The sequence below is a fragment of the Festucalex cinctus genome, chromosome 10 (genome assembly GCF_051991245.1).
Source record: "Festucalex cinctus isolate MCC-2025b chromosome 10, RoL_Fcin_1.0, whole genome shotgun sequence".
NCBI classification, from domain to species: Eukaryota; Metazoa; Chordata; class Actinopteri; order Syngnathiformes; family Syngnathidae; genus Festucalex; species Festucalex cinctus.
The window spans coordinates 9857989-9885415 of record NC_135420.1 but is presented as its reverse complement, the minus strand read 5'-3'; the positions used below and the strand labels follow the sequence as shown (position 1 = coordinate 9885415).

Sequence of the window (27427 nt, the reverse complement as noted above, 5' to 3'; positions counted from 1 at the left end):
TTTGTGATTCCTGAAAAATCTGAAAAAGTGACTTGGGCGATTATTTTAAAACGGTGCTGATATATCATTGTTTCATGAAACATGAAAATTTGAAGTGATCAAGCCGCAGACTTACTTGCCTTATTGCTGTACGGTAATCTGATTCGATTTACTGACTTATGTTTCCGCCACACTCGTTTAATACAATTTTGTGAAGTTGTCATAGCGAATGCTTTAAAGACCACAATTCTTACGTATTTAACCACTTAATTGTAGTGGTAAATAGACTCTTTTATATTATTTCATGGTTCATTTACCTTGTTTTAGCATAAGTGTAACGTATAAGAACGAATAATTTGCGTAATAAATCCTTTTTTTTGTTCGTTTGTTTGTTTTTTTGTACAGAATAATTTATTGCTACATTAATACATGGGAATTGGACCTTGAAACAAACAATTGCATATTACATTCCAACTGCAATATTGAAAGGGGGGAAAAAATAATAATTAAATTATTTTTATAACTTGTTCAGCTCTTCTGTAATGTAATGTAATGTGTTTGCCAGGGTGTTTTCATTGTGGTATAGGTGTTTTAAAGAGTGCGATTCACATTCACATTTTGCTTAAAACAAAAATGTGGCACTTTTGAAGTTGGCTATATATATATATATATATATATATATATATATATATATATATATTAGGGGTGTTAAAAAAAATCGATTCGGCAATATATCGCGATACTACAGCACGCAATTCTCGAATCGATTCAATAGGTAGCCGAATCGATTTTTTAACATCCATTTTTGATGAAAAAATATTCAACAAAAAGTCTTAACTTTCACACCTTAAGAAGCATGGAAGAATGTTATATTAATGGAACATTAAGCCTTAATATTTTATTTCAATGCTGTTCTAACATGAAAAAGGTTACAACCGGTTTGTTAAATACAGTGGCTCACAGTTATAACACTGAAGTTTGACATCAATAAATAATAAATTTTCATACAAATCTTACAGTGTACAAGTTTACTGAATGGTATTTTCTAAATTGAGTAAAAAAAATCGTAACAATCGACTTGTGAAATCATATCGGGATTAATCGGTATTGAATCGAATCGTGACCTATGAATCGGGATACGGATCGAATCGTCAGGCACTAGGCAATTCACACCCCTAATATATATATATATATATATATATATATATATATATATATATATATATATATATATATATATATATATATATATATATATATGTTTTCCTGAACGTACATCTGTTGTTCACCTTCTAAAGCCATCTAAAGCTCTTTATTACATTAAATCTTGTAACACAAATGGATTTTCTAATTACAACAACCTTGAGCATCACAAGGCTCTGTGCATCTGACATCTGACCATGAACACACGCTATATATAGTTCTGAGAAAGTGTTTGCCTTCGGTGGAGTGCAAACTATCAATAATACCGATGATAAAACATCAATCTTACTGATGCCTCTTTCTCCTCCTTCTCAGGACTGAAAAAACGTACCAGGAAGGCCTTTGGGATACGGAAGAAAGAGAAAGACAATGACTCAACGTAAGTTATCTTCTTCTTCATTACAGGTTGTACTTTGTCCACGGTATTCTGATTAGTATTGCATTAGTGGAATATGAGTTAAGAAGCGAAATCCGGCTCAGAGGGCAGCAATTTTGCCACTTGCTGTCGACTGAAAATGGCATCACGGTAGCTCTGGGCTCATGTAACGACCAATCATGACTCACCTGTTTTCTGAAGCTGAGCTGTGATTGGTTGTTACCAAGCAACTGTGATGCCATTTCAGCGGAAAGTAGTTATTTGCATAATGTGTCCACAAAAGACATGTAGGGCCATTTACAATATCAGTATTGTTTTTGTATTTCAAATAAATTTCAGAAAAAAAGTTTGTCTTTCCGTTATAGGTTCTATGACTTTGCTCATGTTATACAATGTCATTCAAAATGTGTTTGGGACAGATGTAAGCTAAGTTTTCTTTCTCCTCTTTTCTTTCATTTCATACAGGGGGTCCCCAGACAGAGAGGGGGGTGTAAGTTCTGCTTTCATCATTCATCTTTTTTCTTTTTTTCTTTTTCTTTTTTGTAAATTGTGGTTAAAGCTTGATTTCGTAAAAATTGCGTCTCTTTTGTTTGTAGTTACTGGAGTTGCCATTAAAATACGTACATTTTCTTTCTTTTTGCTTTTTACTCGCCAGGAACCCCAAGAGGTTGACTCGGTACTGAATGAAGTTCTAGCCCTCAAAGTAGACTAGCCTGTAGCGTAGAGCAGTATGGATGTTTTAGTGTGGAGTATCTTTTCCATTAGAAGACTGAGATAGCAAATACCACTCATTGTTAATATTGCTGGTATTGTTGTTAGTCAGAAATTACAATCATCACGGAGATAAGGTTTATGAATAAATAAAACTAAATAAACCAATTAGTTTTCACTTAAATGTTACTGAAGCAATGTAAACACTTGTAACTTGATTGTCTGATGAGGCCTGTGTTTCACTATCATCTCTTCTCAGTCTCAGAGGAAGACCAATGGAGCCCCAAATGGATTCTATGGAGAAATTGACTGGGAAAGATATGTAAGAAGCCATTTGACACATGGAGACCTAATGTATTGCCAGATTAACTTAAAGTACTCAAAGTGTCAGTTATATAATTTATATCTCCCTATAGAAGCTTAATGGAGCTTTACATTGATTGATTGTGTTTCAGAATTCTCCTGAGGTGGATGAAGAGGGTTATAGCATCAGACCTGAAGATGAGGCAGACCAGGCGAATATCCTCAAATGCTTGTTAAATCTTATTGCGCTGTGGATGAACAACACTTTTCCTTGACATCTACCTCCCCCACATTGCCCCAAGTCCCATTTCTTCTCTTCTGATGAGTCGGAAGGAGAGGAAGACCACAGGAAAAAGTTCAAAATTAAGATTAAGCCCCTCCCAGCTGATCAAGTTGTGGCAGTGCCCTCAGTTGAAGAGCTCAAAGCCTCCATAGGCAACATTGCCCTATCCCCTTCGCCTCTGGTGAGTAACTTGGCTGACGTTTTTGATTGCTCAATGCGGCCCGCGGGGCGAGAAATGCCGTGTGAATTAGGTCCAACTTGTAACAAATCACAGATAGTAAGAAGCAAATCCTAGATAGCGGGTAAAAAGATGGTAGGGTTATCGGCTACAACCCACAGTTGGTGAGTAAGCTGGATGGAAGTTGTCCTCTCTATGGTGTGGGTGTGGGTGTGTCAGCTGGATGGGGGGTGCCAAGCCCAATGTAGAGGTAAGCAAGCATGCTGTAAAATATAGCTGGAGGAGCGAGTAAAAGTTCCATGTTTGATATTTACTCTTCCCATCCAGGTTTAGGGAGCATCCACAAATGACATATTTGATGGTGATATATTCAAATGGTTTTAAATGGTGGGCAAATCAATGTAAAACAAATAAAATGTTGTTTTTGTTTTATTTTGAATGCTGTAGTAGTAGTTGCAAATGGTAAACCACTGTTTACTACAGCTGAAAATGTCATGTCATTGTGGCAAAACAACAAATGTGCAACTACTTTTGTCTCTTAAATAACTTTTTTTCTCTCCATAATGACAGATATGAAGACATTTTGAAGCTGTAGTACTTAGTGGCCTATCATTGTCAATTATTACACCAATCAGAATGAGAAAATGTGTTTTTGTTGATTTTTGGTGAATATTGTCCATTTCTGAATATTTGTGCCACTTAAATGTCTCCTATGTCTCCGCAATGGCAGACATTTTCAGCTGTAGTAAGCACTGGTCTACCATTTGAAAAAATACTTTTGTTTGTTTTTATGGTGATTTGTCCCACATATGTCACCCTGGAATCTGTAATTGGTGGACAGTCCCTAAGTTTTACTCACGATTGGGCAGCTGACAGTGTCCTAATTATCAGCCACAGTTTTGTCTTCACTTTCAGCTAGACTCATATCTTTGGCGACTCCCCCATGGCTGTATTGCTTTTGAAGAAATGGTTTGTTGCTAGGGCAAAATTCACTTTTTATGTCGGCCGTAGGATTCAATAATTCTTTGTGAGTGATTTTGTAGTCTGCGATTGGCTGGCAACCAGTTCAGGGTGTACCCCACCTACTGCCCGAAGCCAGCTGGGACCCTTGCAAGGAGCAAGCGGTTAAGAAAATGGATGGATGGATGGATGGATGGATGGATGATTTTGTAGTCATTCGGAGTCATGTGTATTTATGTTTGTTTATGGTGTACATAAAGTGCTATATAAAAAGCAGCCCATTTACTAGGGGTGTGAATTGCCTAGTACCTGACGATTCGATTCGTATCACGATTCACAGGTCACGATTCGATTCGATACCGATTAATCCCGATACGAATGGTCACGATTCGATACCGATTAATCCCGATACGAATTTATAAGTCGATTGTTGCGATTTTTTTCCATTCAAATTTAGAAAATACTATCAGTAAATTTGTACATGTACACTGTAAGATTTGTATGAATATATTTATCTAAAACTTGAGGCTTATAACCGTGAGCCACTGTACACAAACAGTTTGCAATCTGTTTCACATTTGAACAGCATTAAAATAAAAATATTAAGGCTTAATGTGCCGTTCATCTAACATTCTTCCATGCTCAAGGTGTGAATCCTAAAAAAAAAAAAAAAAAAATCGATTCTGCCGATTATTGAATCGATTCGAGAATCGCGCGATGTAGTATCGCGATATATCGCCGATTCGATTTTTTTTTTTAAACACCCCTACCATTTACCATTAATGCAAAAATTCCCCATAAATTGACGATTTTTTTCAGGGAAGAGTTGAAATTAATCATATGACACAATAGCTGGTGCGTTTTTAATAAATGTTGTATTCCCTTAAGTGATACGATTATGTGACACAAAAATATCCTCCTGTAAAACAAATTTCTCTCCACTTAAAATGATCAAAGCATAAACAAGAACAACAATGATAGACAACTATTTTATTTGAGTATCTCAGAAATACTAAATTTTAAGTATGAGAGGTCAAAATCTCTTAAAAAAAACTTTGCCATGTCAGTATGGAAATAAGGGACTCCTGCTAATGTAAATCATGCAAATTTTCAGATCTGAAAATATTAACAAAGGCAAACAATAATATTCAGGAGTGTGTCACTTGCAGACAGTCCTTTTCTTTTTTCTAATAGGAACATTTTTTAGAAATGTTTGCAGTGCTTCAGAAATTCATAAACAGGTGTGACATTGTTGTCATTCTGGCTCATTCAGTCAAGAGTGAACACAGTCAGTTGTTGGTGCCGAACGGGTGGCAAAAAAATTAAGTTATGGTGAGAAAGCAAACAAAAGGTGATCTCATCCAACTGAATGTGAGATCTCATCTTCAGGTATGCGGTTTGCATGCCATATTAATGCAGCAAGGATTCTTTGACCCAAAGAGCGAAATGTGAAGGTAGACTGTCCAGATAAAAATAGTTATGAAAGTTATCAGCATCTCAATTTGTTTGTACGTATTTTATATGTTCATATATTACATGAATGTTATAATGTACTTGAGTTAACCCGCTCATGAATTTAATAGAAATATGAATGGACCACTGTTTTGTTTTTCTAGCATATCTATGCAAAACAAACTAATCTCAATTTGAATTCTAGAATAAAAATGCCAATTCTTAGTTCCAAAATAAGTTAAGAGTTCTTCTTTTCTACTAAATATTGTGGTCTTAATGTAGTTGTGGGGTCTTCACAATGTTGGTAGAGTTCCCAGTGACGTCGGCATTCTCCCATTTATGTAGCATCTGTCACACAAAACACTCGCGCAACAACAACACCCATCTGGTGATGACACGTTGCCAAAATAGAACAGTGCGAAAATAGTGCTTAGTTAATGAATGCCAAAATTAGCCATAGTGAATTGTGAAATGAATGTCATACCTCTATTCCAAAGTAAGGACCACAGGCTTGTGTAACCACGCTGAATAATTCAGTTTGGAAAGCGGGCACACAGAACCTGTGTGTCATTCAGCTGTTTAAGGTTGCCAATAGTCACAGGAGCTCTCTGTATGGGTCTCAATTATTAATGTGGGCCTTTGGGTTCAACTAAGCAGCTATGCTGAACTGATCAGGTGTAAATGACTTTTTTTTTTCTTTTTTTTTTTATTGTGGCAGTCGTGTGTATGGTCTACACACTTTCAGGTAACTTGTATGATATCTGAGGTGCTACTGTATATCTTGGGCTCAGGTTTTGCTACATTTTTGTCTTTTAAGTTAGCACATTTCCATGTACAATGGAAGGACAATAGTTTGCATGGACACTCCCATCTGGTATAACTGTAATATAATGAGGTTCAATGAAATATATTTTTGAATTATGTCTGCCTTTACAAGATAATAATCCTCAATTGTCTGTAGTTTTCTTGTATATAATAAGGTCACAGATACTAAAAAATAATAATAATATAGCAACCATAAAACCACTAACCCATTATTTAAATGTTTTCAGATTCTGAATCTAAATCGGTAATGCTGAATCAATCAAAACATTCAGTGGATAAAAAAATAAAATAAATCAACATTGAATCTTAACATTCAGCTGCAAATGTAACATTTAGCTACAAATCTGACTGCAAAGAAAGCAATCAATGAAGCAGGCATCCAACCTCAATCAACCAATGAAGACTGCCAATCATGGCTCACCTGTTCTCTGGGTTTGGTGGTATGACATTCACCAGCTGAGCCCTCAGGCAGTGTGATGTCATTTTCAGTTGACAGCAAGTGGCAAATTGGCCGCACCCTGAGATGACTAAAAACGGGTGGATTTCTCTGCTTGATTCATATTCCACAAACACAATATTCATGATTTGACTTTTGACATGAAATATTTAGAATTTGTTTGAAAAGAAGCCGAGAGAAGACTTAATCTGATGCTGCCTCTTAACAGGAAATATTTACTTTTCACATTTATATAACTTGATATTACTTGATTTTTTTCTTTTACGTTTGACTTTATATCACAATAGATTGCATTACTTTGAAGGAATTAAATTTACATCATAATATGAATTTTCGGCCATATCGCTCATCAGCCCTCAGTCTCCATTTGAAGCAAAAATATGAAAAACAATTTGCCTACGATTTATGTATGATGATCATGCAAATTAGTGTAAAAGTCAAAACATTTTTGTTTAAAAAGAGTAAAATATATTTTTACATACATTATTACTAGTGCTGTCACAGTGGAATATTTTTTTTGAATTGATTAATCTATCAATTATTGAATCAATTAATTGAATAATTGGATTCATTTTAATTTTGCATGAAAGCATTTCCCCCCCCCCAGATTACTATTTATTTACTGGTGATTGGTGTTTATTTCGTACTTAACATTCGTATAGTGATTAAAAAAGGTGGAAATTTATATTGTACTATGTGACAGGTTTGGTCGTTTTCCAAAGTAAATCCATCCATCCATCCATTTTCTTGACCGCTTATTCCTCACAAGGGTCGCGGGGGGTGCAGGCGCCTATCTCAGCTGGCTCTGGGCAGTAGGCGGGGGACACCCTGGACTAGTTGCCAGCCAATCGTTTTCCAAAGTAAAAACAGATATTTGCTAATCTCTTATTTAGATTAAACACAGAAGATAATCAGGCTTCTTTTATTGACTACAGAAATCAGTTAACAATTACTGTTGAATGCTGAAATAATGGCCGGAACCGGAATCAAAGCTCATGTGCAAAATCACAGAAGTTGGAAGTCCCGCCTCTTCCGTGGCATATACCTCATTATTAAAATAGTTGTCAATTAATTTGAGAATTGATTACTTGTGCATTAATCAATTAATTTTGACAGCTCTAATGATTACACATCATTCCATATTTATATACGCATGACACAAGAAGTATTAGGCTTTATTGAGCAAGTTTAAAAAAACAAAAAAAACAAAAAAACATGTAAAGGACTGCCCTCCCTCATAAAGCCTCTTTTAGATCCTTACATTGTTAGAGAAATAGATTTTAATGTTTCGATGGTATATTGTAAGTTTCTGTCATATTTGTAAATGTTATGTATGCACACCTTAATTATTGCCCTGAAGCTTGATTTGAGAGGGTCGAATCAAATAATCGAAATCTGTTTCTCTCATAAAAGATCACTATCGCTCAATCTTTTCCTTAAATTGTTCATCCCTACTATTATTCATGGCTATTGACATTGCAGTTGAATGTGCTGAAAACTGCACAGTGCACACTGAATCTTGATGCAAATAAAATTCAGTGTTAGTATTTCAGATTCAGAATCAGATGACACAGATATACTTGCATACGTATTGCTGTGGATTGAAAGGATTATTTAAGCTTGTGTGATGCGCATTGCTTTCTCTATTACATATTTTCCTTTTTATTATTATTGTTCATTACATTTTATGCAGTTGCTCTTTGTATACAAACACCTTGATTTGCCTTGACCATATCAATACTGAATACTGCAATTCACTCTTAACTATTCCATTCGCTTCCTAATTTCTTTTCTATCTTCCCTTCTTTTGTTGCCTCTAATATGCTTTATAGAAAAGTCCGGTAAGCCTTTGCTTTGCATGCTGTATGTTAAAAACTTGTTTCATGACATCATGATTTATTTATTTTTTTTCTAATTATTGATAGGCCAATCATCAGGCTAATGTTGTGATATATATGAAGAAGGTTAGTGTTTTTTACTACAACTTATTGAAAATTCAAACAATTGCATGTTTACACAAATAGTTACTTTGAGTGCAAGTCAGCATTTGTACTGACTTTTAAATGGCATTTAAATACTTGAGCTCAGCACCACCAAAACAAATTAATACAATATATTACACTACACGTTTTTTCTCTATACCAATTGAAACAAACCCCTTTGAGACATGAGCTGGGCTAGACAGTTCAAGTGATAACCATCAGTGAGAGAAACAAAAAGGTCATGGTGTCATCACTTCCTGTTTACATTGTGAGAACGACAGTGATTGGTTATGAGATATGGAGTTGCGCCGTGTCCAACTCCACAGCAGCCAATCAAATGAATCATTTCCAGCATGCCCCTCCCTCTGTTGCATCACTGTAATCGCTCATGGCTCACTGCACAACTGGAACAGCACGAGAGGGAGAGCTGGAGAGAGAGAGAGAAAAATGGCATGACGCAGGAAGATAGACGAGATTTCAGTGGAAATAAAGAGATGAAGGCAGTAGAGAGCGTAATAGAGGGAAAAATATTACTAAGCACATTAAAATATACAGAGGAAAAAGCCTTGCAAATTGCTCTCACTATTTTTGTCCCTTCACCAACAACCTTGAAACATTTTTCCAGGTTACAGTATCGATGGGGGTAAATGCACATACAAAAACTTAAAAATCAGGTATTTTAGTTATTGCTTAATGCTGGACTGACCTTTTCTAAAACTAAATCCTAATCTTGTTTCTTTCATCCTCAACCCCCCAACATGTGAGCCGCCTTAGCAAATTGCTGCAGCTGTCTTCCTCTGATTCACGTGATGTCTGTGTTACTGATTTGTTACTCTCTGACCAGGTATCTCTTCTCTCTTCCTTTTTGCTGGTCACAGAGACGTAGCCCGGTAAGTGTCCTTTGCCTCCATCTCTCCTTTGTCAAGCTATACACAGCACATCACATGACTCCACTTGCGCAAGAGAATATGCACAGGTGGGATCAGTGGCTGAAGTGATGCATTGGAACACTTGGAGTAAAAAAAAAATAAAAAATATGGATAGATTCGAGATTCTCACGCTCACGTATGTGCCTGTGTTGTTGTTTTCCATCATGAACGGCTTCATGCTTGCTCCCCATACTGGAAAAAAACAAAAAAAAATCAATTCCGACAGCTGGACTCTTTGATGTCTTCCTTCAGTCACTACCCATCGTGTCTTCTCATATCCTCTGGTCTGCTCCCTGGCTTTCCCCTCTCACTCTTTCTCCTCATGTGCCCTCTCAGTCCCCCCTTGGTCTGCCCATGGGGACTTCATACATGCATGCACATGTAGACGTGACTGTTTAAAAGCACAGCTGCAATATTATTTCTCTGTTGCCTCTCCAACGGAAGTTAATTTTCTTTTCCCGCCGTTCCCACTCTAAGCAAGCAGTGAAAGGCTTCCAATATTGACACCTTCTGCACCATATCACTGCTCAGGAGTAATTTGAATGACTATACAACTATTATTTTTAAAGATGAACTATGCTATTATTTTTGTAATCAATGAAAATTGTGTGCTATAACTTGCTCAGGAGATGTAATTTAGTCAAATTAGGTGGATACATTATTGCTTCTTACACAGATTTTTATACTCAGGAATCTTTGCTTTGTGATTTTGTCTTTACATTTACATACATTACATTTATATAATATATCACTGTGTAATATTAGAAAGGAATTATCTGCTATTAATTTGACCAGGGGTGTCCAAACTTTTTGTTTGAAGGCTGCATACAGATGAATGGAAGATGCACGGGCCACGTTAAAATACTTCAATTTTAATTTAGTAAACATGCTCAAATCATTCAAAAAAGCAATTATATATTGTTTTCTATTTACATATTTTTGTTAAAGGTAATAAGATGAGACAAATAGTTAAGGAATTTTAAAGATTTTGGGGTGTCCCATGGCCCTTTATCACACTAGACTAGATCCACTCCTGCACTTAACAGCACCCAAAGTCCATATCCACGTTCAGAACAAAAAACAAGAGCAAACTGTGGTAAAATTACCTTTTTTTTAAAAAAAAAACAACAGTTCCTTGAACATAATTATAGTAATAACTTCATAAATCAGACCTTGACACTAAGCATTAAGTGGAAGACTATTTTGTTTTGAAAATTAATTATCTTTATTCAGCACAGTCTTTTGAAGATAAATTGTCTTAAAATTTTTGTTGGAAATACTTTATTTTTATCTTTGCAGATTTAGAAAAACTCTAAGGCAGATAAACCATTTTTTTTGTTAGTAGTAGTGGCACCTTTTTTTGACACCCTCTGCTCTCTTCCTATTTTAAACTGGCCCCTGTGAACAGTGGTGGCTGCAAATGGCCTCCTGTTATAGACCCCAATGTGTATTGTGTCAGTAATTGTCCCTTTTTGTACAGCTGTTTGATGTAGTGGTTTATTCATTGATTATCCTTCTTTGCACTTAGTCAGCACCATCTTCCCTTTTGGAACATTACAATCTTTTTAGCACACAGGATGCAATTTTAGGAGCCAAAATTGGTGGTTGCATATTATGGTGTATTTGATGACATATTAGGGTTTTCTATGCTTAGGGTTTTTTTTTTAACTTCATTTTATTGTTGTTTTAGGGGTTGAAAGGGAACATCTCCAGTAAGTATCAGTTTATTTAAACGTCACGTTCAGCTCACTTTTACAAAATTGGTAGAATGTTATACAAGACGTGCATATATATTTCACAAATGTTATGCCCAGGTGAAGATATTGTCAGACCAAGACGTGTGGTTCCCACTGTGGCCCCCACACCTGCTCTTGCAACACAAGCTCCCAGGTATGTACATCACTGTTCTCCCACAAGGTGTTTATGACATTGTGGTTGTGTGCAGCGTCAGTCCCCAACCTTTTTATGCACCAGACCGGTTTCATGTCAAGCTGATGTTGCAAGCAGTGTAATTATTGTCAGTTACAATATATGTCGTGAATGATAAGATGACATGAATTGTGTTTGGATGTTACTCATTATGATGTTATTTTTATTCCCCTGCAGCAGCCAGCAGACACCAGCCTCCGAAGAGACTACAAATTTGTTTGGGCCTCCTTTGGAATCGGCATTTGGAGAAGAGAAAATAGAAGGTAATTTCATCTTCTTTTTTTTTTCCAATTATTTCTATTGACTTTTTTTTACTCTAGTGATGCATTTTTTACTGATCCAAGTCTGTGCAAAAATTGTTTCAAATAATACAGTATAATAGCTACAGTATAAATTGTGTCCATCAGCCAAATCCTTTTCTCTCGAGCTCCCTGCCTCCCTCCCTATTCACACAAACAGTGGAATTTCCTTCTTCTCTATGTCACTATGTCTTTGCTGTGGTCACAATTTAAAGTGGCACTCAAGGGCCTTGTTATTTGCACAGTGTAGCTTGTTTATATGCAGAGTCTGTTGTCAGCTGCTCTTATTCAATCCTGTTGGATTTATTGATGCACACTGCAGGGAGCTTTTAGCTATTGCGTAACTCCTCCGTTTCATGTATTTATTCAGGAATAAATTAGATTTATGTGTGTGACAACGCTCTGCAATTGTCAAGTACTAATGTCGTGGACTTGTGCATTCTTCTTTGTGAGGATTAATAATCATTTAGAGCAGTGATTGAAATATTTTGCATCGATCAATGCATCATCAATGGATGAAGTATTTTGCATCGAACTTCAACAATGGTCAAACATTGAACTGTCATGATTTATAGCGCTGTTTGTGCACGAATTGGATCTGTATTATATCTGAGAGTTTTTCACTCTCTTGTTTTGGTGTTCTGTCTCCTCCTGAACTAAGTGGTTCTGTCTGAATCTGATGTGTGGGGGGCTTCTGTGTCAGAGCCCGAGTCCTCTATGACAAGACCCTTCCCCACAGGAAGTAAGTTTAGAATTTCCTGCTAATTTTGCCATGCCTCTTCATCTCCCTGGCGACGTACACACGTCCATCATGTCACTTAACAAGCCCCCTCATCTACTAAAACAAGAATACTGGCTATAACACTTTCTAGAAGGTTAACCTTTCCATTTCATCACAGAATGACAAATGATGGTTGACGCATTTTTCTTTCATGTCCATGGAAATTTTCTTGTTGTCTTCCTTGTCCTTTAGCATGGTTGTTAATTGATGTGCATGGTTAATGTTTCCTGGGCTATCTTTTGTCCTTTAGGTTATGTCCACACGTATAACATTAAAAATGTCACGTCAGGGTGTGGTGGAGGACCCAAATGCAGGGAAGTAAGGCAAAGAGGCAAAGAATGTGGTCAAAAAAAATGTTAAACAAAAATGAGGCGACAAAAATGAGCTACAAACTAAGAAACCAAAACACAAAGTCCAAAAGGGTAAACCGAGACTAGGCGTGGAACAGAACCGGCAGCATGACATGAGGAAAATGACAATGAATTGACGCAGACAGAGGGGAGACAAGAGACTAAATACACATACTAATTGACAAAACGAGACACAGCTGGGCAAGACACAAGTGGCAGAGGGTGCTGATTGGTTGGCACATTAGGAGGGGTAGGCAAACACAGGTGGACATACTCAGGTTTGACGAGACAGGGGAAGCCCACAAGGACAACATAACACAGATCACAACAAGAACTCAAAGAAACAGGAGGACAAAATCAAACCATGCCAAAGCTAAAGAACAAGCTAGCCTGCCAATAGCCAATGAATGCTTGTAGAAAAGGCATTTCCAGAGAAAGCACAATTAGATTTATTCCTGAATACTTCTGTTGAAGTCCAAATTATTCAACTCCAGTTGTAAATAACATTTTTTGGCAAAAGTTGAAAATTTGGTTGGAACTGGCCACTTCCTTTAAACAATTCTCAGTTGTCATAATACTTTTCCAAATAATTAATAACAGGTTGTTTAACGTGTTGTTGGGTCAGTGCAAACTACTCTAAGTTTATAACATTTCCAAATGAATGTAATTGAAGTAGGACTGTTGTGTAAAACATAACTAAAAGCAGAACCAATGATTTGCAAATCCTTTTCAACTTCTATTCCATTTATTTAACACATACAAAGAAAAGTTATTTAGTTCAACAAGTCTTGATTAATAGCCCAAATTAACAAACAAACAAAAAACAGTCATTCATTCATTCATTCATTCATTTATTCATGTAGTGGACATTACCTAATTTATTGTGGGTGTTGTTTACTTTTTTATTTTTTGGTAAAGTTTACCATTGAAAATCAGATCACATGCTCATTGCGCACATCATCCAAATTGACAGTACCATTTTTGGGTGTCTGTATTAATTGTTTCACTGGCAATATCTGCAGCTCCACCACCACTTCCACCCAAGAATGTCCCAACATCTCCTCTGACAACTGAACCTGCCTCCACAGATGACACTGGTAACACGTTTTCGTGTATAATTCTCACCATTACATCAGGACTTTTTTTTTCTCATTAGTCTTGTTCACTGTGTGCTGAACAAATGTGTTTATCTTGTCATTAACAAGAGATCTTAACCGGGAAGCATATCAGGGACTGCTTTAATGCGGATTGGGTTTTATTGTTTCACTTTTTAAACAGGAATGAGGAATTTTGAACTGAATTCACCTTTATTTACCTCAATTTCAGCAAGTTGGGTTTCATTAACATGCAACTTTTAAAACTATTTTTAGTAAGCAAATGCTTATCATTTTACTTTTTAATCAAGAAATAATGTGTTTTACCATTTTTAAAAACATTTTTGTAAACCTAAAAAAAATCTTGGAAAATAATACCAATTATATTTTATTAACTAGAATAAGTGCAATTTCTGGAGAAATTGTGTCGGAATGCTGAAAGCGGAATGCTAATAGCTGAATGCTAAGCTGAATGCTTCTGAAGTAAATTGAAAGATAAATTCTATGAAAATTACAAAGTTTTCATTGCAGTTGAAAGATAAATGAATAAAAAGAACCGAGCAGTATCAGAGAGCTGGTAATGATCATCACTTGTATGTATGGAAGTGGGCGTGGAAAGTGACACTTGAGTTCAATGTCTGTCCCATTGAAAATGAATGGGGAAAAGTTGATATTAAACGTTAAATTGTGCAAATACTGTAAGTACTGTGGAATAAGATGATATATACTAGTGTTGTTCCGATACCGATACTGGTATCGGCAGAGGTGCCGATACTGCATTTAAACAGTGGTATTGGTATCGGTGAGTACTCACAAGTAACATGCCAATACCATTAATTCCAATGCTAATATAGGATTTTGGATGCAGCATCTTGTGTCTTGCTGGTGCACGACATTCACTGGTATGTGACATGTTCACTGCATGGCGATCTAAGATATCCTATTGGCCCTTGAATGCTCTGAACCAATGGCAGGACAGCTTTTTCATGTTGAGGAAAAAAAAACGGTATCGGCTGATACTGCAAAGCTGGGTATCGGTATCGGTATCGGGGGCCAAAAAAAGGTATCGGAACAATACTAATATATATCCCAGGAGGCATGAAATTTTGAAGCTAGTTGAAATTTGAACAGTGTAAATTGGAAGTATTATGTGGGAGTTGTTAGACGGCAAAAAAGTGTGGAGAAGAAAAATCACAATAACATACGTGGGAATGCTTCAGCATTCCCACAATAAAGATATCATTTTACTGAAAACCCATCTGTATATAAGTATTCAAACTATTATGGAAAAATGGGCGTTTAAGTGGCAGACATCTTAAACTTTTGGCGCTCGTCTAATAAATTGTATGTACCGTATTCTATCTTTTTTTTCCCATTATCTTCTTGCTCCATTATGTATGCTTAATCCTCCTGGGTCAACTCTCTAATCACCTCTTCAAACAGTCTGTTATTAAAGAGTGATTGTCTGTCTCTGATTTATCGACAGAAACTGAAAACTCAACAAGAAAGACATCCATAGCTGATTTAGATAACCTATTTGGACCGGAGCAGGCTCCTCCTGCAAATGAAGATGCAAGTGACACGTGGGTGTGCTTCAGTGAGCAGTCTCCTGACCGGCCACCTCTACCAAAGGAGCCAGCACCTCCATTTCCGTTTCCCCCACCTCCTCCAGAGGAAGCAGCTCCTCCATTACCAGCCTCGCCGCCTCCCCCTGAATCTCCTGCTCCGCCTTTACCTGTATCACCACCTCCTGCAGAAGACACAGCACCTCATCTCCCGAAACCTCCTTCTCCAAAAGAAGTTCAGATTTCTCCTCTAGGATGTACGCCGCCACCGTCAGAGGAGCCATCTGCACCATCTGTCCCTTCAGGGCCTTCTACGCCCGAGGACCGAAATCCTCTTTCACCTACCACTTCGTCGCTCCCTTCGCCCAAGGAGCTTGCATCTCCTCCGACCTCAACACATCCACCTGTTGAACCAGCCAGCATCCCAACAGCTCCCAAAGCAAGTACACCTCCATCAGTGACGTCGCCTGAAAAGGAAACTGCAACGTGCTCCAATCCACCAATCCAGACAAAGAATACAGACGAAACTCGACCCAAAGAGGAAGAAGGTGAAGTTGCCACTTCGCCCAAAGATGCAAGCCAGGGGAACCGAACTACACCTCCACCGCCACCTCCCCCAACGTACCGGGCGGTGGTCTCATCACCAGGTCCAACATCAGGGACGGCTGGAACGAAAAGCGGTTAGTTGATGAAGTTTACTCATTCAATACCCAACAATGTACATTGTAAATTCTGTCCACAAAATGTTAACATGTTTCCAAAACAGTGAATTGGAAATGTTATGGTTTTATCTTTGCCCTATATCACATTTTTTATAGGTTCCTCCTCTCCAGTACGGCCTGCCACTCCTTCAACTGTCAACTCCACTCCACCTCCTCCTCCACCCCGCCCCCCTTCACGACCCAAACTTCCACCAGGAAAACCAAGTGCAGGAGATACTGTAAGTACAGTCTTTTTTTTTACTTTAAGTAATAATGTTAATTTATACCAGAACAAGTGTTAGCTCAGGGCATGTTGGTGAAATCAGTTTTATGAGTCTTTAGGCATCTAAAGCAATTCTTCCATTTGCAAGGAAATTTGTTGTGGGGATTGGTGAGACCCACTACCATAGTTTTTGGACTATATGTCACCATGGCGTATAAGTTGTACGTAAATACATATATATAAAAAACACATAGACCTAAGTCACTCTAGAGCAGGGGCGTCAAACTCATATTAGCTCAAGGGGCCGCATGGAGGAAATGATATATTACTAAGTGGGCTGAATCAGTAAAATAATAGTAGCTATATAACTTAAAAACAATTGCCGTCAATTATACGCAGATTTTTGCGATTTTTGGGCCAGTCCTAAATTACGGAGCTGAACTGTAATCTATTGTTTAAAAAAATAACACGAATTCAAATGAAACACACCAACACTTGCCTGTATGAGTTCTGGACGTGTTAAATCTACTTGTTTTGCATATATATATATATATATTAGGGCTGCACAATATATCGAAAAAATATCGATATCGCGATATTGGTCCTTGCAATATGCATATCGCAAAGGCATGCAATAAGTTTTATATGGAATTTTATGCTTTTTATATGAATTTGACCAGTCAGATGCTAACCAAAATGTGCATCACCATTCAATAGTTGAAAATTATCAAGACATAATTACAATTAATGAACTAAGATTAAATTAATGTTGCTTATTTTGCCACATGAAAAATGTTTTTCTTTCATTAGGTAATAAAATTGTAATTTCTTTTGGTACATGTTAAATATCGCAATAATATCGATATCGCTATGTTCAGCAAGTATATCGCATATTGCATGTTTTTCCAATATCGTGCAGCCCTAATATATATATATATATATATATATATATATATATATATATATATATATATATATATATAGTTCCCAGAATGCATTGTGTGGCACAGTTAATGAAGTTATAAGGACCTGTCATATGCATTTGTTTTACCAGTAATTGAATTTGTGTCGTATTTAACACGTTTATGTTGGTCTATGATTTAAAAAAAAAAATAAAATTAAAACAAACCATAACTTTAAGTTGTGTGTAAAATAATGACTTCCACTGAGATTCTGTGTACAAGTTACAGTACTCATCTGAGGACTGCTTGGGAAATTACAAATGTATATATTTGATTGTGGCTGGCTGATTAATTCGTCCGACATTACAATTTTTATTTTTTTTTAATTTACAAAGTCGTCTCGCAGGCCAAATTAAACCCCTTTGCGGGCCTGATCTGGCGGGCGGGCCGTCTGTTTGACACCCCAGCTCTAGAGTATAAGTAAAGTTTTAATTTTAATTTTAAAATTTAGGGTGGAAATGTTATTTATTTTATAAAATTCAAGACCAGTGGAGCTCGGATTCGCCCGCCAAATCCCCGTTCTGTAATCATGGGTGCGTTCGCAAATACACTCCAAATGAAAACTTGGCCCTTTAATTATGGGAACGTTTTTCTTTGTAATTTGAAATCCTTCGATCCATCCATTTTCGTAACCGCTTATTCCTCACAAGGGTCGCGGGGGTGCTGGAGCCTATCCCAGCGGGCTTTGGGCAGTAGGCGGGGTACACCCGGAACTGGTTGCCAGCCAATCGCAGTGTAATTTGAAATGGCTTATCTTACTTAACTAGAATCCCATGTCATGTTGTGGCTAAAGGCCAATCCTGATCGGTTATCGTGCCTTTTAGTGCTGTAGGTAGTCAATACTTGTCATGGTGGCCGCCACATGCTAACAGCAGCTAACAGTTATCACACAATATTTGCCATGACCGTTGTCGTTGTTGTTGTTGTTGTTGTTCTTCTTCTTCTTCTTTTTCTACTTCTACTTCTTCTACTTCTTCTTCTACTCCTTCTTCTTCTACTTCTTCTTCCTCTACTTCTTCTTCTTCTTCTTCTTCTTCTTCTTCTTCTACTCCTTCTTCTTCTTCTTCTACTACTTCTACTTCTTCTTCTTCTTCTTCTTCTACTCCTTCGATTCTCTACTCTTCCTCCTTGTTCTACTTCTTCTTCTCCTCCTCCTACTTGTAATTCTACTTCTTCTAATTCTTCTACTTCTTCTTGTGCTTTACCACCACCTTTATTATGTTATAAAGAAGATATCCACTGGCGGAAATGTATAACTACCTTAGCAAATATTCTTGGTGCACAGAAAGCAACAGTGCCAGTCCGCGCTCTAATTATAATATGTACAAGTTGCACCTGTGTGTAAGTTGCAGGACCAGTGAAACTATGAAAAAAAAAAATGTGACTTACCATCTGAGAAGTACAACAGTATTTTGGGATATGTGTAGCTGTATAATTCATTTGAGTTAGGGTTTTCTGATCAGTGTAATCCACTTTAAAAAAAAAAAAAAAAAGGGGGTTGCATTGCTGTTCAATCATTTTTTTTTATGTATTGTTTTTTTTTTATTATTGTTCCAGAATCGTCCATTTAGTCCACCAGTTCATGCCGCCAGCCCGCCTCCAATTGCTCCTTTGGCCCGGGCAGAGAGCACCTCTTCTATCTCCTCTACCAACTCCCTGAGTGCTGCCACCACTCCCACCGTCACTAAAGACCTCTCTGTGTCAGGTTTGTACACTGTTGGCTGTCCCATGAACATAATATTTTTGTAAAATATAAAGTTTGCTTTTCTCCCTGTTAAAAAAATAAGACGTGCAGCTGAATTACATCATTCAAATCCTTACATTAGAAGTGTGCTTATCACTGTTGTTGATCTACTATTATTATGCATATACACGTATATGTGTTGCATATTGAAGTCGGTAATTTTAAGCGTGTAACTACCTAAAATAGTAGCACACCCTCCAGTGATGAATTAAAGATGCAAGTGTCAAACTTAATAGTCTATCATTAGCAAAGTGCAGCCCAAGAGTGGAAAGTAGTACAGCAATTAAAATATAATGTCAATCTCTTTTGACATGTTATTTGTCAGCTTTACACAGATTGGTATGGGTAACAATAAAGACTGTAACATTAACTAGATCAGACTGTAACTTTAGAATTGTAATGGGCTTAATAATATGAACAGAATGTTGAAATTCTCAATATGTATTCTTTTTGACAATTTCACTGTACTGTATTTATTTATTTTTTCTTACATTTTCATTTGTGTTGCCACATTGGTTTGATTTGCTCTCTTTTGTGCTACCCATGTTTTTATTTTTCCTTTGGCTTGTCAGAAGACGATGCTTATGTAGACAAGCTGCCTTCATTTGAGAGACATTTTGATTCATTTGCAGGTATAGTAGAGACATCCTCAGGGAGTTAGGGGATGGGTTGCTTTATTTGACATTCTTCACCTGCAGTGCATATGATGAAGTAAATTTAGTTTTTTTTTTTCTTTCTTATAAATGTCAGTCAAATATATGTAGGTAATGGAACAGTGACATAGATTTTTGGCATTTTCCTTCTAGGGTTGGGTAATTGAAAAATCTTTGCAATCAGCAATGAATTAACTTGACTGTAAATTACAATTTTGTACAGAAATTGTGTGTGGATACTGAGAGATGCTGCTGCCAAGCTTAAATGGCAAGATATGAATGTATCATTTCGGTCCATACATCAGAGCAGTCCGCATAAATATAAATAAATAGATTTTCCAAAGTGGCCACATAAGAAACTGTTAACTATTGCTGAGGGCCATGCCTACATGCAAACCTCAGTTGTGTGCGTATTTTATTTTATATATTTATTTACAGCAATAAATTATATTGTTTTAATAAGATGCTATGTATGAAGCTATAGCATTTATTGTTATGATTGGGAAATAAGAGTTAAACAAAATTATAAGTATAAGTCATATTCATATTGCATAATATAATGTTACATTAAATCAAATTTTAAGCACAAAAAAAAAAAAAAATCTGTCCACACACTGCATCAATTTTTCTATATTTTGAGCACCATCTGGTGTATTAGCCAATCCTAGTTCAGACTCCTGAGCGAGTTTGGTTAGTGCATCTTGCCACTTATAAGTTGCTCTCAAAATTAGGAATGAACGATAACTGTTTTTTCTTTCGCCGATACAATAATCGCTAACTTCCTGCTCCTCCACACCGATAGAGCGATATTGATATTAACTGATAACTTAATCTCTAATGCATATCATCACCTATAAAGTTGGCTGTTGTCACCTCCACTAATATTTTATGTAGTTTGTATATTTAATAGTAATCCTTCAAAGAAGAAGTCGCAAAATTATTTGCTGACAATGCAAGTTGCACACGTAGACATGTGTACTCATATTTTTAGATTGATTGAGCCCAAACATTTTAGTACTACTAACCATTTTCATGTTAAGTCATTTTTAATTCATTTTAATTTACATGTTTCACTTGAACAAAAATACCTTGTGTCATTGCCTTTATATTTGACTAGACTTAAGGTTTTGTTAAAAAAAAAAAAAGTCAGTTGCAGAATACATTTTCTGCTTTTCAAAGGTTGTACCATTCACATAATTATGTTTTGTTCATTGGTTTGCTGTTGTCATCACAGATCTCTCAGCACACTTACAGCTATGTCGCCTCTCATTTTCACAGTCTGTTTTTCTCCACAAATTCTGCATGTTATTCATTCTTTTCCCATCACCGTCACTTGCTATTGAAATCATTTTTGCCCACATGTACCATTTGTCATGTGTATGGTGGCACATTGATCTTCAATTTGACATACCATTCACCCCCAAGTTTGGGTGACTTCCTCAATCCTCACCCATACTTTGAGGCTTTTCTCTCTGGTTTATGACTGTACACTATTGGCTGTCTCACCATGTCGCCATGGAAACCTCCTGTCTCCCTTTTTTTCACCGACACACATTGTATTTTGTGTTGGCTGAGTGCTGTGCAGGCACTCAAGGATACGTTTGCTGAATCCGTGTAACTGTGTGTGTATGTGTGAGTTTGTTTCCCTGTCTGAACAACTCCTTATGGTGGGCCCTTGAGATACATATTTTTCTTTTTGCTGCTCTCAGACTCACTCACTCACTCATTCATTCAGAGCAGTGTGGCTATTAGTCGTTTGAAGTCTGGCATGATAATTAGTCCAAATTAGGAAGGTAGCTGTTTAATATTCATGCCATCCTCTCCGAATCACTATTGGAGCGTGACAAAATCAGCCAATCCCACCTGGTCTTATTGCCAGCCATCTCCTCCTACACTTGAACTCTGACCCCACCTTTCAAACCTGTCAGTCCAGAAAAATACAGCCCTATTTGCAGTCCCTCGCCATCTGAACACCTGCCGTTTTATCGTTATGAGGTGCTGCTGTCCAGCTCTCAATGTCAGTCAGCTTGCAAAGTTTAAATGTGTTAATGATCAGCCACAATGTTCAGCTTGTTATCCTGCTAGTTGGTGAACACATCATATGCAAATGTTGTACAGTAATTATTATAAACATATTGGTTGCTTTCTGGTCAAGATTCCAAAGTTCTGCTCTGGCCAGTCACTGCTTATCCTGCACAATGCGATGAAGGTCTCATGGCTGCCTCCTGCAGGGAGTCCGTGAACATTGCATTTGAACGCCATCCATTTTGAGTGGACCAGCTGTGTTTATAATGGAGATTAGACTTTTGCATGATTGATTCAGTGCATATGCAAGGCTTGAAATATTTTTCTTCTTCGTGAAGCAGTTTTGTGGATCAATGGTTTGATTTGAGGAGCAGCTTTTTGACTTTTTTTTTTTTTTTTTTTTTTGAAGCAAGGGAAACAATAAAATATGATAAAATGAACTTTTGTTTTAATAGAATCAACCGTTTTTAATTCAATTTACATTTTGTAGAGCAGCAAACTTTGTTTTCTATAAGTAAAGCTAAATTGATTTTTTTCATCCGTGGTAATTTTATATTGAATAAAATGTATTAAAAAATATTCCTTTATTTGCTGTGCATAGAGCTGCTAAAAGGTACAACAAACCTATTTTTAATTTAAGAATTTATAATTGCAAAGTTAAAAGCTTTTAACTTTTTTGAAACAACGTGGAACCACTCCAGAACACAACACATAACAAACTATAAATTCAAATGTATAAAATGAAAAATAAAAGACAGCATCCAGATAACTTTTGTACAGTTAAGGTTAGCAATTAGAAAAACTAAGTACCCCTGCTTTGAGGAGCTGATACAATTTCTTCTGTCAGAAATGATCTGTCCTGTTTTGAAAAGGATTCTCTCTGTCATGGTTTTTGGGTTGGGTTTGGTTTATTTCTGCTTTTGTCAGGTTTCTAGTTTTGAGTAGGTTTTGTTTGAGTTTATCATGTTTCTTTAAGTTTCAGCCATGATCTGTTTTGTTGTCCTTGTGTTGCCTCCCTAGTCTTGTCAAGCATTGTCATGTCCACCTGTGTTTGCCTGCCCTTCCTCATGTGTCCCCTGCCACTTGAGTCTTGCCCAGCGGTGTCTCGTTGTGTCAATTACTGTGTGTGTATTTAGTCTCTTCACCCTTTTTTTTTTTTTTTTTTTATAATACACCTTGCTTCCCCAATGTCTTGTTTTGCCTGCCTTTTGGATTTCGCTTTTGTTTTGGTTTAATTAAATTCACTTTTTACGTCACTTCTGCCTCCTCTGTCCCGCTTCTCTGCATTTGGGTCCACAACCACACCACATACCTGACACTCTCAGGTGGGGTCTGGGGATGACATGCCTCCAAGCAACAGTTGCATAAGAGACACTGGCACCATCATTAATATTATTGAATGTATTTTTCCTTTTTTTTCTCATTCTGGCTTCGCATTGTCAAAAAAGTTTAAATGTGTCCAGATTGAACTCCTTTCCTGTCACTCATTTTCTTAGCTATTCTTTATTATCGTTGTTTATCCTTGCTCTGTTTTTTTCTCACTCCTTCCTCTGTGCTGCAACAACTGGGCAGCTACACATCCTCCTGTGAAGCGAGAGACTAATTATCAATCAGTTTATGTTAATTAGGCTCCGTTTCATTCAAACCTGACAGACACATCACTACTTTTGACGATTGTCTTGGAGTTTGAGTCTGTTTTGCAATTTAATGTCTTTGCAATTTAATGACTGGGTCATGCCAGGGTTATGTTTGGGTCATGCAAGGGCATGACAGGGTTACGCAAGGGTTATGCTTACTGTTATGACTAGGGTCATGCAAAGGTTATGCTTACTGTCGTGACTAGGGTCATGTAAGGGTTATATTTACTGTCATGCAAGGGTTATGTTTGGGTCATGACCGTGTGGTCAAGTGTCTGTTTTGAACTGATGTAATCGGCACCTAGTTTCAACTGGTAATACCCTATGTGATGTCAAAAGCTATGTGATGTCAGGAATCTTTACTCTCTTTATCTAGTCAACAGCCAATCAGATAATTCCATGTCAGTCCTGTTACCCACATGTCTAGCCACAACCAATCAGATCGTTTCACTGTGTTTTTTTGTCAGATTATTCCTCTGTCCAGCCGGCCACCTGCTTCTCTCTTCCTCAATGCCTTCTTGTAGTTTCTGGTCAAGTCAAGTTAGTTCCACGCCTTTTGATGTTAGGCGAATAAAGTGTTAAAACTCTATTTGTGTCTGTATTCTGGGATCCAACCTCAGAACATAGCATTAATGAAGTGCAAAATACAAACGTTGACACCCAAACGGTGATGCGAAACTGCTTATTTCGAGCCTTGCTTATGATGCTTAAAAAGCAACTGGTTTAAATTCGAAATTAACAATGAAATTATAAAATGTAGCACTGTATTCTACTGGTGGCACTCAACTGGGCAGCAAAAACCATTGTTCCACCTCCATATTGATTGTCCCATTGTGTTCCATCACGACTCTGTGTGGGTTTGCCGCGGTCCTCTCTCCCCAATCCACACCCGGCTTCCACCTAAATGTTTCACCCCACAGTGATGTGACAGACCTGCCATGTGAGACTCACGCTGCTATCCTTTTCTCCTTCCCCTCCTCACCCACCTCCTTCAATTCCTTCCTGTTCATCTCCCTCCTCTGCCACCCAACGTCCCATCCCCACTTCTGTCCTTCAACCCGACCCGACCCTTTGACCCCACACAGAGAATGACCAGCCATCCCTTGTATGGTTTGACAGAGGGAAGTTTTATTTAACCTTTGAAGGTAAGTTGGATCTGCAACAGGGCTAATTGCAGCGTTCGCGCACACTCGTCGAGGCTCATTTGTGCAAGCTTGGTTCCTGGCCTGCCCCTACTCTCCTCCCTCCTCCTCTGCTTTTCCTCTTCCTGAAAAAAAAATCCATCTTCCTATCCCGCCAGCGCCAAACTAACATCTGGCTGAGCCGCATCATGAGCAGCGACTAATGTTGTGGTCTCATTTCCCCCATCTTGTCTTCCTGACATTGCTCATCCTCATGTTGTTTCCTTCCTTTCCAAAGGATCATCAGTCATTGTACATTATGCTTAATGTCTTTTACCATTCCTTTCGCTGTTTTATCTTTTTGGGTTCATCTTTGCACTTGTTGGTCTTTGGATCTTCTCAAAACACTTCCAACTTTTTTAATAAAAGCTTGCACATATTTATGACAGCCTCTTTTTTTACATCAAAATGTGCAAATGTAAAAGTACTTCGTGACAGTATTTAAATAATTAATTCACAGTCATAAGAGCAGAGAGAAATTGGTAAATATTCTGTATATTGTTTTAAAAGGTAAGTCAATCCAAAATGTTTTTTTACAAAAATATTTAGTATGGCCCCCAAGAATCTAAACACAGCATTCTGATTAATATTGTGCTTGTGGAATATGAATAAAGCCGCAAAATCCACCCATTTTTATCCATCTTAGGGAGCGGCCATTTTGCCACTTGCTGTCGACTGAAAATGACATCACAGTTGCCCAAGGCTCAATTAACGACCAATCATGGCTCATCTTGCAAACGTCACATGACCAAACTAAGGAAATAGGTGAGCCGTGATTGGTCGTTACTCGAGCCCTGAGAAACTGTGAAGCCATTTTCAGTCCACAGCAGGTGTCAAAATGGCTGCCCTCTGAGATGGATAAAAATGAGTGGATTTTGCAGCTTAAATCATATTCTGCAGAATATCCTGTTTAGACTAGTGGGGCTTGTAGAACAGTATTGTAAAGAAATTTTTTGGGTTGAGTCCACCTTTTAATATTTTGTCCTTACTTGCACTTTAATCTTTTATCATTTATTTGATCCATGCATATTTGGCTTGGTTTTTCAGGAATTAATTTGCCGCAAAAGCTAAAAAATAAAATACGCTTTGTGAAATTAAGTAAAAGTACAAATATTGTATGTGTATGTTATTTATATATTAATACATGTATGTATGTTACATTAGGCTGCTCCAGAGGGCCAAGTCCTCTCACCATGGGTGCTCAGGACACGCTCCCTGTGGCTGCTGCATTCACTGAGACAGTCAATGCCTTCTTTAAAGGGGCCGACCCCGGCAAGTAGGTCAACCAAATGTTTTTTACTCTATGTGCTTTAGTAGTAGTCACTGTTTAGGGTCAATCAAAAAAATAAAAAATAAAATAAAAAGTTCACAAGATCCAGCTATGAAAGCATGACTAAGAAAAAGATGTGTTGTTGCGAGTGTTTGGAATGATAAACCGATACAAACAAATATCCATTCGTGTAGGCGAGAGATTTTACACAACGGTACCATGATGTATTAATTAATATATTCACATAAATGATTATCAATAATTTATAATTAATAATTAAGGGTGCACAGAAATGAAAATGTTTGTCCGAAACCAAAAATAACAAAAACTTGTCTGAAAACCGAAAGAAGTGCTTAAATATTTGTGCCTATTTGAATTGTTTTATTATGGTACGTTTGATACACGCATTCAGATAGCATTCTGAACCATCAGGTTTCATGTTCAGCTCCTTCAAGAGAAAAAAAAACAAAAAACAAAAAAAGAGAGTGGTGCGGCTGTCGATGCAGCCAGCACCTGCAAGCCTGACTTCTATAACAGATATAGGACGTGTATGTCCCAAAGACGTGATCGATTCTTCCGTATATGCATATCCCAACTTATGCCCAAATCGTACTCTGAAAATTTTATTAATTGGTTGATTGGCTGGCAACCAATTCAGGGTGTACCCCGCCTACTGCCCGAAGTCAGTTGGGATAGGCTTCAGCACCCCCCATGACCAATGTGAGGAAAAGCAGTTAGGAAAATGGATGGTTGATTGGTTGATTGGTTGATTGAAATCTTTATTTCGAACATAAAAACATAAAAATAGTAAAGTCAACAAAATCAAAACAATACCAAAAACATGAATAAAAAATGAATGGCTGAATGAAGGCATAAAAACCAAAAAAAAACAAAAAAACAATACATCTATCATTAACATGTCCGAAAAGGAGTAGGAAGTAAAAATTCTTATTTAATCCTACACCAATATCGTTTTCATTATAAACTAAATCAAAATAATTAGTTTTATATATAAATGTATTTATGTATAACTAGATATACATTGTCAATACACATGCATCAATCGACAGTGTTATAAATATATTCATTTACATAGCACTCTATCAATATCAGCAATATATTATCTATTAATTCACAAAAGGACAAAGAAAAACAAACTTAAAAACAAAACCTATTTGTGTACTTTAGTCATGTTGTAATCAGTTTCCTATGATGATGGCAATGTTGGGAAGTGGCTCCTGTCCATAAAATCAAACATATTGTTGTAATATTAAGTATGATTTGAGCACAAGTACAGATGTGCACATACATTTGGTGAGGATCGATCACAGTTTTGGGACGGTCGTAGAAGTTGTGCCCTTTGTCTTAAACATCT

General features: G+C 37.1%; 1 protein-coding gene across 6 annotated transcripts in view; it reads left to right on the top strand.

Annotated features, from left to right (window-relative positions):
- The window catches only part of sgip1a (SH3GL interacting endocytic adaptor 1a), a 57800-nt gene that overhangs the window by 21561 nt on the left and 8812 nt on the right, over positions 1-27427 (top strand). The window contains exons 2-19 of one of the 6 annotated variants that reach the window (XM_077534841.1): positions 1498-1561; positions 2024-2048; positions 2214-2234; positions 2529-2591; positions 2725-2790; positions 2866-3036; positions 9588-9599; positions 11329-11350; positions 11453-11528; positions 11745-11830; positions 12528-12608; positions 14020-14094; positions 15578-16336; positions 16475-16596; positions 19100-19247; positions 19859-19918; positions 24687-24746; positions 25947-26058. In XM_077534841.1, coding sequence (XP_077390967.1) covers positions 1498-1561; positions 2024-2048; positions 2214-2234; positions 2529-2591; positions 2725-2790; positions 2866-3036; positions 9588-9599; positions 11329-11350; positions 11453-11528; positions 11745-11830; positions 12528-12608; positions 14020-14094; positions 15578-16336; positions 16475-16596; positions 19100-19247; positions 19859-19918; positions 24687-24746; positions 25947-26058 — 2023 coding nt within the window. Of the gene's footprint in view, positions 1-1497; positions 1562-2023; positions 2049-2213; positions 2235-2528; positions 2592-2724; positions 2791-2865; positions 3037-8647; positions 8692-9587; positions 9600-11328; positions 11351-11452; positions 11529-11744; positions 11831-12527; positions 12609-14019; positions 14095-15577; positions 16337-16474; positions 16597-19099; positions 19248-19858; positions 19919-24686; positions 24747-25946; positions 26059-27427 lie in introns of those variants that run through there. The other 5 variants (XM_077534843.1, XM_077534842.1, XM_077534844.1 and 2 more) reach the window with 5 other exon arrangements.